Raw genomic sequence first — 12,376 nt, forward strand, 5'->3', positions numbered from 1 at the left:
ATTGTATTAAACCAGAGGAAAAATAAATCACTCGTTACTCTTTTCATTTTCTAATCCGTAAGGTGGTCTTCATTTTTCGCATCTCTCTCTGAGCAACTGAAGGATACTTGAAGCTCATGGGGCATGATTTTCAAAAACTACCGAATGTCAAAACATTAGAAAGACTAACAACAGCAATGGGTATATTGGTGGAATGTATTATGAATAGGGAAGGTGTTCGTGGTGGCTTTGAATCTTTTAATAATTGGTTCACTTCTTAACTTGCACCTACTCTATGAAATATAGTTGAATCAAAACACATCATTTAGAGCGAAAACGCCAAGTTGTTAGAAACTTCTCCTTTGGGTAGAGTAGGTTACACTAAACTTCTCTCAACTTTCCACATATCCATGATTAACGGCTAAGTTATTAGCAAGTAAAAGCTTGCTTTTCCATTCTTGACTTTTTGTGCTAGTATTGCATTAGTGATCTAGCTACTAAGCAAAGCGGTTCTTCTTTGAATCTACGAGAAAGCACAACTACTTTCTGTTATTTGAGAGTTTTTCTCTTTATACAAATATTTCTTTAATGGGTTGCATTTCGCTTATGTTCATTTGATTTGAAAGAATGCCCATTTTATGTGTCAGATGCATTGAAATCAGCTTACGGTGATGTTTTTGAAATTGTGGTGACAAAATAAATCGGACTACCGCGAAGCTGAGACTCTAAACAGTCAGGAGCTAAATCTGGAGCCACAGTGTTACCAAATATTTGATAGCAAAAATCGATTCTACTTTCAATGAATCGAGAATCTCTTATACGTTGAAGGTTGTAATTCGCAATTCTTTAGTTTTGAAAAATCTGGAACACCAAGAAATAGGCCCAACTTCAATTACTCGAGGTAAGCATAATCAAACTTTTTCCAACTAGTTCATAAAGTTTTGTTGTCTCTGAAATAACTTAGCATCAGAATGGCGCTGTCAGGGACTTTCCGTTTTTTGCATGGGACTTGGATTTTCCAAGATTACCATTGACAATAATACTGGACTTTGGAGATAAACAACTTATTCAATTTGCTGTGCATGAAGTGATAGGCAAGACGTGAAGAAGAAAAGCATCGCCAGACCTAAATATCAAAAAGCTGTCTTTGGGGAGGGAGAGTACACTTGCTTTGTGAAAATGACCAAATAAGACGAAAGAAAAGCATCATCTGCTCTTTTTCCCCTCTTCCAAAGCGAATCTTGAAGGTACGAAAGGGATACACCGATATCTATTCCGGTTCCTCACGAGGGAAAATTGATCCACCTTTTCAAGGCTCGTTGAATGCCCCTGATATCCTCCAATGATAGATGAGACGGAACGAAAGTTTGCTAATTTCGGTCGGTTTCTATTCCGTTCAAAGCGAAGGTGTTGTTAATCCGCTTTCAAGTTGTTTGCCTTTCCACTCCAAAATAGCCTTACTCTCTCTATTGGTCTCACTTGTCCTCTTGATATCTGTAGCCGAGGATTGATGTCTGGTTGGAGCTTGGCAACCTCAGCGGGTCAATGACGATCTCTACGTAAACCAGGGTTTGCAAAGGTGGGCGTCAAATAGGTAATCGGTTATAGATAATCGTTGGCCAACGGCGTTAACTAACGTTAACAGTTAACAGCATTTGCCCCTTTTATTTGCAATTTAATCTTTTTATCGGTTAATAATGTTAGCTTTTGAAACCGTTGATTCGTTAATCAGTAGACGATGATTCACTTTTTGGTTATCAACTGTAAGGCGACTCGATACAGGAGCCTTATTTTCTCTCTTTATCAACACTTTTTGGAATAATCTGCACATTGGTAGATTTTGGGCCGGGGCTTGATAAAGATGAAAGTCATTTCTTGCATTTAGACATCTCATTTAGTTACATTTATTGGATTGAGTTAACAATTAGCGACTAGCAAAAAACTCTCAAATAATTGATGGGCGATTACCTGCATTGCCAATCTGGTTCACAATGCCCATCACTGATGGCTTGACGTAAAGGATAGGTTTCCTTTCCCTCAGATTGATCATACAACAGGATGCGAGAGATCGGGAAAGAACAAGCGAGCCCATCTCAGTGCCAAAAGGAAAGAAACGTGGTCGTCCAACCCTTGAATATGAAACTTTTTCTCCATCTCAACTCTCGCTTGAGGCTCACAAATGCAATGTGAAAACCAAGACCTTAACCTTCTACCTGAACTCAACCCATTGTGCTCCACAAGTATTCGCCTTTAACTGACTCGTTTAATTCTGTCACAATCATTTGCATGCCCACAGAAAGAGAAGCATCGTGCTTTTCCAAAATGTTAAGCTTCATGCGTTTCCGGGTTCGGTCGAACCCTACTTCATACACATTAGATCATACCGAATACACATCTTGTTCCACTCCCGCTTCAGAAAGTCAAGCCCAGATATTCAGCTCGTCTGTTGAAAGTTCCGACCAATCATGACATGAATTTCATCTTCGCCCTCGACATCCAGAAACTCACTGTTAAAAGTTGTAATGGCTGTTGGCCCCGTCAATGGCCGAGGGTTGTTAGGTGAAATGATCTGCATTGCTGGAGCGACGAGGAACTTCTTGTCGTCCCTCAAACTACTCGACCACGTGTGGATATGCGTGTAAGTGAGTTGGTAGGGTGGGTGGGGTCTTGCTTGGTTGGTTAATGCACTTCAAGAGTTAGTTTCGCAGATCCTTTGTGCATTTGATGCAATTGAGAATTTGAAGAAGTGTAAGCCTCGCTTTGGCCCCAAAGATCAATAAGTTCGGGTCGGTCGCGAAGCAAACCACAGAGCGATTTAAAGAGTTGTTCAATGGAGCCTCTATTTTGTGTTTTACTTGTTGCTAAGCCACTTACTCTTAAGTAAGCTGACCAAAGCAAAAAAGGGATTATTAATAGCCACAAGGCTAAATTGGTGGCTGTTTCAAAGAGCCATTCAAGTTAAATATTGGAATATCTGGAAACAAAAACCCTGGTGTTCCAACGTTTGGAGATTCGATTCGTTGGAGCTTAATTGCAATCGTAATGAGGGCAGAGAAAAAGATCGCGTTACATTTTTTCTAGAGGTAATGGACAGCTCAACTTTATTCAAAATTTTACGCGTCGAAGCTCATTCTTGCAATGTATTGGCAGTACCAAGATCAGTCACATCCAAACAAACGGTCCACACTTATTTTAATGCAATAAATAAAAAAGACGACAATGACTCGATGTATCGAGGATGGTTTATGCTTCTAACGTCTTCTATGTATTGGTTTTAACTTTTCTTGGAGGCTGACGATTTTCTTGATTTCACAATTTGTACTATACAGTTGTGGAATCAGTATCTTCCCTTTGCCACGCATTGAAACCTGAAGCAAACATTCACAAAAACGTTTTGGGAACAGTTTCCTTACGTGTCAACCACCAATTAAATGCTACTATGTCAAAAGGACATGATGAGGGCTGAGAAAGGAATTTCAAGATTGCTTTCCTGTTACATTTATATTTTGTATTCAATTGTGGGTCTTGTCTTTTGACAATTCTTCGGGGATTTGATCCGCGCTTCTCTTCATCATTGAAGACGAACAAAAACCATCTCTAACGGCTAGATATTAAACAAAAACACTTTACTGAAAGAAATGCTAAGAAGCATAAACATACATGTAGGGCAGAGTACAGTCACTTTATACAACCGACTTAGTCACGATAATGAAAGCCTGAAATATTTCGTTTCAAAGATAGGAACTGGTTATTACAGTTCCTGTTGCTTTAGGCAAAGTGAGGCACTCAAAAATGGAATGGCGTAAGAAACGATATGCTCAGTATCATTGTCTTCTTATAACTTCTCTTTTATTTGTTGAGCGAACAAAATGGGATTTAACGCTAAAGTACGAAATAAAATAAAAGGATAAGTAAAATGGATGGACATGCTTCATTTGAAAATACTTGCAAGTGCATACAAGACCTACATGAAACAGATCAAGCTTCAGGCAAACAATATCACAATCGTGCAATGACGCAACGTCTTAAATCAAGCAGCTACAAATGAGCATTAAATGATATCGTTTGAAATGTACATTTAAGTATTTTTCCTAATATTCTCTTACTATCTGCACTTTTGTTTTGGTTCTCGGGGCATATTAGCATAAACAGACGAAAAATTATACAATCTTTTTGAAATATAGGACATCGTGTCCGAATATTGAAAATCCAAAGCACCATGAATTGAAAATCGAAGACCAATTGATGCGACTAAAAGCCTACTAAACGGCTAATTGGTATTCTACTCATTAGTGAATGTATTCTAATTGAGATGTATTGCTTTTATCAAAAGCGTCGAAAATTTTTCACCCACTAAGCATCCTATCTTCCTTATCCAAACTACTTGAAGTATTTTGGATAATTGTTTTGTGTGGAATGGTGCAATTCGCCCATGGATGGTTGTTTGACATCTACACGTATATAAAGGACCACCCTGATGCAAAAAAGAATGTGACAATTTTGGCAGATATTAACACCCACCAGCACTTTGGCAATACTCTGAAAATAATGGATAAACAAGTCATATCAAGCTAGTCAAGGTCAACCCATTATAATGCACGAGTCAAGAGCCAGCTTAAATATGGAATTGAATTCTTTGGCATAAGTTCGACCATGAAAAGTCTATTCATTCTCCTGGAACAAATATTCAGATGGATGATGAAGCTTAGAGTAACCAGATGAAAGTTATGTTTACCTGTTTATGTGAAATCGTTCCGCCCAAAATCAATAGCCACGCCCATCAGAAATTGCGTGCTGACTTTTTCCGGTTAACAGTACTTCTAACCAGTAACACAAAATAAACTCAAGTGTCTCCAAGATCGAAGTGAGCACAGCCAAGCTTGACATTTGCAAGCTTCCAAGATTGGAAAACTCCTGCCCTCCCAACCAATTCAGTCAACGTGACCCCCCAAAATGTAGCATCGTAACCAAAAGATCTCACTAGAATGATTTTTTATATATTTAGACATTCTTGCTGATATTGATTGGCAACTGTACCAGAGCCCATAAAGAAAAAAACTCAATCATTCAAGAAAGGAACCACTTGGGTTTTAGTTATCGTTTTGATAACTCAACTTTAGACAAGCAATGAAATTACAGCTCTGTTATCAAAAAAAAGGAATGGATTACTGTAATTTTGTTACTTCGTTTGAGCAGGCATGGGTTTGGAGGATTGATCTGTTGGCCAGGTGTTCCCAAAATATGGTTTTGGATCGAAATTAGTTGTTGCATCAAAAATGACCATATCTAACTATTCTCTCCAAAGCATTGTAATTATTCAACAAGAAACCTTACAAGATTGATGGTTGAAAAATGATGATTGTTAACAAGTCCTATTGCCATGAGTGAGGTCATCAATGAAGGTGTAGCGTATGTTTCAACAAAGGAACTTTACTACTGTGCAAACTGGCCAAGCAACAGTGTCCGGAACGTCAGGCATGAAAACGTTCGTTAACGCAATAGAAAGTAGAAATTCTCAATGGGCCATTCTTTTCAACCCAAGACACAAGGTGAATACCGGAACCTGAACAAAATGACAGAGTGATAGTCAATTGAAACTTTCTACAAACTATTTTTAGAAGGGTACTAGAGTATGTTGTTGTTGTAGTGCATACCCAGAAGAGTACACTTTCTTAACGTGATCAACAAGCTCACCTTCACAAACACCACCTTATCCGCCAATACATCCATAATTAAAGCGACGTATTGACTGCAATGCAGTTGACAATTTGACTTGCAAATCGGTGCAACACATTGCAGATGAACATTGAGTTTTCATGACTCTGGAGGCCACATTGGACCAGATCTGAGGCGACCTTTCTTGGTCAAAAAAGGTTCCGATTTGGGTTCGTGTCGAGAGTGTTGATCAAACATTTCATGAGACATCGAATCCTGGAAGGGAAGCCACTGACTGCGACCTGCTTCAGGAATGGGATTGTAACCGATTTGTCATAGTACATGATACAGTAACCTTGCTGTTTTAGCAATTGGGCCAAGAAAAAATGTTGCATTTTTAGAATTTGATATAAGCTTCGACTTGTAACCCAATAAGTGTCTCGTGGTTGTTTTTGAACATTCCAAGTTGGTCGACGATTGTCCAAAAACAACAAGGCTCTCAGAGGCTTACTAGGCCTAGGCTGGTAATGGTTAGCCGCGCTTCTTTGTTTCTCGTTTGTGCCGCCTCATCCAATATTGGATAACCATTTGCGGGCAATGCAGATAATTACTAACAACATCCACCTGAGACTACTCGTAGGACAAAGGCCAAGGTCGGTTCATAAGGCCAAGGGTGGAACGACACCAAAAAGTATTTCGTTCGACCCGCGAGGCTGCAAAAACACAAACAAAACGGACTTGTTTGCACTAACTGGTTTTCATTGGAATCGAGCTTGAACCCGAAAGACGAATTGCTACCTCAGTTGGTATGCTACAGCCTTCAGGAATGACTGGTGGTTCCTTGGGTACGCGTGCGTTAATTAATGTCAAGTTTTTATCATCCAGGTAATGAAACCGGGTCCATTGTTTTGATCCCCCAATTCCGGGTAATTGTACTGTAACCATGACAAAGCTCATGGTACAAACTTTGCCGACTTTGAAGGACAATATATGTGCCAAAAATGGACGCTATCTACTCTCCAGACTGATTGATCTGGCCTTCCTCTTCTCTCAAGATCGTCGCGTTTTGCTCAAAATTTGAAACTGAAATCAAATACCGAGGTTGGCGTGCAAAAATCTCAGGAGGATATCTCGTCAGCCGGGATTTGTTCCAAAATTGAAACGACTTCGTTTTCATCAGATCTAAGATTAATCTAGCCTGGGACTACTCGACTTATGGACGTGTCTTTAAATGCAATGAACACCTGAAATGACGACTTGTCAAGGATAAAGCCAGGCCATTTTGAGTTGTCCATGTAGCCTTTTGATATGAAGGAGGTGCACGAGAAGCTGAGCCCAGCTTGTCGCTTTCCCATCATAATGGATCTAGGATTTATGCATCGAAAAAATCTCCCTTCACTCTCGATAAATCATCGGAAACAAATCGACGAGGAAGGGATAACGGAGCATAGAACCGTTTCCAAACATACGTACTACAATCCAAATCGCTCATGTTGAAAAAGAAACACTGTCAGAAAAAAGTGACTTGGTAGTGTTGGCTCGTCGACCTTTTCGGGTCCACTTTGAGCGAGTGGAATGTGGAGCCCTTTCATCCAATAGTTTTGGGCTCTCTTTTTCGCACTTTGTGAAATGAGATTGGAACTTTGGAGGTGTGGTGGGCCGAGATAATTGGAAATACGAGTTGGCTTCTTTTTTTCAAGAGTTGCTCTTGGTTGCGGCAAATCTCCGCACATCTACAAGAAGTTCAAAAAAGAATCCACACGTTCCCGATAGAAAAGCCTTTGACAAGGAAGATTAGATTCTCAACTGGGTCCCTGTCATTGCGTGATGAATCGAATTCCGAGGGCAAAGAACACATTTCCTTGAAACATATCTGGTTAAGAGGTCTGCATCTCTTTTCCCGGCAATTGCAATATGACATTGAAACAAGGTATCCTGTAAACTTTACCTTAAAACAAGAAAGCCAAAATGAAGATGTTTCGTCGACATGCTTGACTTTTTTTTTCTTTTCAGGCAGTTGTTTATGTTAAAAAGTAAACGGACTAGACGAATAATCATTAAAAGGGAGTTCAAGTAAGAGAAGGCTAGCCTCTGGCTCGCTGATTCTAGTGTACTGTATGTAGATACGGGCGTAGCAGTGCGTAGCATCTTCATGTCAGAGATAAATTGGGGATCAAAACAATCCTACATTGACTCGTGTTCTTTCACTATCGTGTTCCACTATCAATTATTCTGTCACTTCTTTTCATTGCAGTGTTTCCCTTCTTTCTCACCATCCCGAACTATCTCGCCATGACAATCAAAACGAATGTTCCCAAGGGCACGAATGCCACAAAGTACTACGTCAATTGGAGCGAAATGGCCAATGCCAATGACAAGTTACTCTATCGAGCCAATATCTGGCTCTACTCGTTCATCTTGAAATTGGTTCCATGTATTGTGCTGACGTTGATCACAGGTTTTCTCATTCGAGTCCTCTACAAGGCTGAGGAAAGGTCAGCTCGCCTCAAGAACGGAGGTAGTCACGCACCTGCGGCCGCCAACTATCGAAGGCCCAGTGAAATGCCTCCATCAGCGGCGGCCAAACATGATCCTCATGGATCCGTCAGATTGCCCAATGGCTATCGCGGCGGGGCCCCGACCAAGGGGCCCTCCGCGGCCACATCCAATCGAAAACGAAGTATCGATAGGACCACCCGGCTTCTGATTGCCATTCTTGTCTTGTTTCTCGCCACGGAATTTCCTCAGGTAAATGAGTCGCTGTTGTACATAGAATCCGGTTCCGGTGTACGGAGAAAGGATGCGTCGTCTACAAGGTACACATGACAAAACTCTCTTCTAGGGCATTCTTGGCATGCTTTCCGCCGTGCATGGTGTGCAATACTTTCATGATTGCTACATCCCATTGGGCGATGTGTGGGACGCCATGGCTTTGATCAACTCGGCCATCAATTTCATCTTGTATTGCATCATGTCCAAGCAATTCCGACGTACCTTCGTGGAGACCTTTCATTTGGAATGGTGTGCCAAACTGGACTGTCCCACCGTCACGGTCCAATCTAACTGTCCGCGACGAAAAAGAGCCTCCTCCAGACGGGACCTTACCTTTGCCAATAAGGCCATCAAAGAAGAGGAGGAGGACCTGGGAGAACAAGAAGAAGGTGGCGTTCAGCTTCTTCCGCGTACCGATCATCTCCAACCACCGGCTTCGTCGACGATCGCGCCCGCTCAAAGTGCGCAAAATGACGACGTAAAAATCAAAATGAATGAAATTGTAAAAGAGGAGACGACGACCAATGCCAAGCCGGTGTGTGAAACTGATCCTACAAAGAAATCGAACTTGCGGGAAAATAACTCGACCACTACAACGAAGTGCTGATGAGGATCGAGCCCTTCCACGAAACACGGTGTGTTCCCTCCCTCTCTCTCTCTCTCTCTCTCTCAATATCTGGATGAGTCGTCTCGATCTCCGTACAATAAGGGCACACTCGCTTGGTCGGTCGAAGGTGGTACTGAACCACAATATGAGTGAGCCACCAGGCCATCAGTGGCTCTCAATCGAAAGAGCATACACATACATACACACGCACACACATGTATGTACATTGTCGACAAAAACCCCTGACCATCTGTCTCGATGGATGTGGGTGCTTGTAGGAGAAGGTCTTAGAGCGATGATTGGCACCCGTGTCTGAGGTTGAAATATTTTCACAAGATTCCAATTAGGATGAGATGGACCAATGTCAATATCCAGAGGGACAAACGACAAATCATGTAACACGACGCTCAAGCCTGTCCAATCATGGCGGATCCCACTCCATGTTTGTTACGGGTCATTCGTGGCACATCCAATGGGCAGACAACTCATCAACCACATACACCCGTATATTCATCCACTCACACGCACCTCAAAAGAAGTATGAAAGTGAAGGCTATTATTATGCCTGGCCACACGACGTTTCTGTATGGCATCATCCTCATCATTGTAGAGCATGATTAATATATCTCCTCCCTCACCCACCAATGCCCACCAATGCCCAACGACGCCATTGTGAAACCACTGAACGGGTGTACTAGTAATCCCGCTAATGGCCCAAGACAAACACAATTCCCTTCAGTTACCCGCAGCAGGTTTTCAAACGCGACCATCTTTCAATGTCGATGTTGGGCTGTTTCCCGATTTCAAAACCCTGTCTTTGTCCACTGGCACACAATTGAAACACGCCAGACGAGAAACGATACGATTGAGCTGGCTCGTAATGTCACTCCGAGTATTGAACACAACCGCGACCAAGACCACGACCACCATTGTATACACGTGACCGCAGGGACGAGGGGGAAACAAGCGTGAAGAAAAATGAAAAGCTGTCAAGCTGGATCTGTTTTGTATCCCACCATTTCTAGTATTACTATAGGAGGACGTGGCCAAGGTAACCAAAGAGTTGCATCATCGAGCACCGATAGGTTATCAAATGTGTTCTGCATTCAGCTCAGACTCGCACTTTTCGTTATGACAAGAGAGTACATTCAAGAACGAATAATGCTCGGTTGACTGAAGCTATCAAGTTGGAATGGAACTATGCCCAAATATGAAACTTATTCCAAAGAGGCCTGACGTGATCGAGGTTGTCATTCCAATTTGCCGCCATGCAAGGCCCTAAAAAAGACTCTCCTTCCTGAAGGAAAAGGACCGCCAAACTTGACACATAAGGGAATAAACCCTGAGTGAGATTTTCTCATTCGAAGTAATTATGATTTATAAAAAGGCATTTGAAGTCACGAGCATTTATTCCGAATTACTATTGATTGAAAGACTACATTAGAAACGGGATCAACCACAGACATGAACACCGAAATGCAATATCCAACGAGTCACTCATTCAAATCTTTTCATTTTTTTTCTGTTGATCGAATGACAATCCAATCACTTCAATTTGTACCTTAAACAGGCTGAACAAACAACAATGCCATTTCTTGGTTTGGCATTGCGAAACAAGAGATCCCTCTCACGGAACAATTTGAAAATGTGCCTCATGACTTGACGGAAAAGATCCATTTCTCGTTTATGCCATGCACAAAAATCTGAACCGAGTGTGGTGGGAGTGGTTTTGTGTCGAATGTACGTACGTTTCCAACTCAGATGGAAGATAAGAGTGAATCTGAAGTTAGTTATGCATTGAAGAGAAAATGTGACAAGTCGTCGTTCTGGGTCTTCTCGGATTTGTCTGGCTGTCGTAACTCGGTTTACGAGAGTAAATGCCATATATTTCATTCCCACATGTCTAAACAGACCAAACTTGAGATGCATTTTTCTACAAGGAAAAGGAAGATTCTCTTATTTTTCCCGCTTCTACTAGTAGATGAGGTCAACCCTTCAAAGACACTCTATTGAAAACTAATCCTGCATTGCAAGTTCGGACCAATTACGAGACCATTTTTTGAGACCTAACACATGTTTATCATTATAAACATATACTCATAAAATATGTAAATATTGCCACGCCACAAAGGAAACGGCCGCTACTTTTCAGATAGTATTGCTGTGTTTTAGTTCTCTCTAGTATTAAATACAAACTGCATTTGAATGTGTCGTCGTAACAGCTCTTTGAACAAGCGAACATGCCATGTTGTCAAATTTCTAGGTAAGCCCATGGTCTCTTCAAAAAATAGAAGTAAAACCATGAGTAACTTGTCCAGAAGTTGCACTCGACAGGAATGCAAAGACTCAAATGTTATCATCCTATTGTTGCAAATTACTGTGAAAATGCTCTTTTATTGACAGAATATGACTCGACCTATTTATGTAGAATATGTGATTTATATTTTTCGAGAGGATTATTTCCCCTCCAACGTGTTGGTATGTGATGAAAATAATAACAATGTTAAGTCAACGTCATGTCAATGCAACTTTGAAATAAAGCTTGAAGCCATTGCGCAAACATTCCCTTTATAAAGAGTGGTATCCAAACTTGCAAGTCTTGCAAAGATGAGCGAATCGCCTTTGGAGTTTACCTTATTCGACATCCACATAGGTTCTTCATTTTCTTGCCGAACTTCACGGGTTGAAGAAGAAGAGCAAAGGCTTAAGGCCCACAGCAGTAAAAGATTCTGACTTATCTCGTTGGAAAAGACAAATTTATACACTGTCCTATGATCGGAACAATTTTACAAGTCAATCTCTGGCTTGACATACAAGAACAGCTCGGTGAAGTTGCGTGATGCTGGGTCCTATATTTAGCGATCCGTTGCACAGTCGTCGGGCATGATTTGGCCGTTGGGGAAACTGTCTTTTTTTTCATGATTTGTTTGCTTTTTCACGGGCTTTTCTAACCGCTCCAGGGAATATAATCCCAAGCACTATTAAAAGAAAGGTTAAAATTCGTCTATTTTATTCGTCTATACAGCTATCTAAAAATTTGTCCAAGTCTGACTTGAAAGATGTTACCGGATCAATAAGGCCTACTTATTCCCTACGAATATGAGAGAGATGGATGGGATAAAATAAATCTTCCAATGTAAGGTTGCCAAAAAAGTGGAAAAGAGGTAAAAAGTTATGTTTCAGCCAAGAGGCAACCCTGGTTTGACGAGAGGAAAATCTGGGTTACATTTTGAGCCTAACTTGCGGCTTTCCCTCATACAACACTTTTTAGTTTTTGACCCTTTTTGAGGAGATATTTCGAATTGGAAATAAATGTAAACATTACTTTATGATCAGTTTCGACGACAATTAGTGTTTCCTCAA

General features: G+C 41.1%; 1 protein-coding gene across 3 annotated transcripts in view; it reads left to right on the forward strand.

Moving 5' to 3' along the window:
• Window positions 1–11,573, forward strand: part of LOC131884710 (G-protein coupled receptor dmsr-1-like) — a 44,807-nt gene extending 33,234 nt beyond the window's left edge. For all 3 annotated transcript variants that reach the window (XM_059232568.1, XM_059232570.1, XM_059232569.1), the window contains 2 exons: window positions 7,889–8,382; window positions 8,477–11,573. In XM_059232568.1, the coding sequence (XP_059088551.1) occupies window positions 7,889–8,382; window positions 8,477–9,013 (1,031 nt within the window). In that variant the 3' untranslated portion in view covers window positions 9,014–11,573. The remainder of the gene's footprint in view (window positions 1–7,888; window positions 8,383–8,476) is intronic.
• Window positions 11,574–12,376: the final 803 nt, after the last annotated feature.

Source organism: Tigriopus californicus, chromosome 8 (assembly GCF_007210705.1).
Source record: "Tigriopus californicus strain San Diego chromosome 8, Tcal_SD_v2.1, whole genome shotgun sequence".
Classification (NCBI taxonomy): Eukaryota; Metazoa; Arthropoda; class Copepoda; order Harpacticoida; family Harpacticidae; genus Tigriopus; species Tigriopus californicus.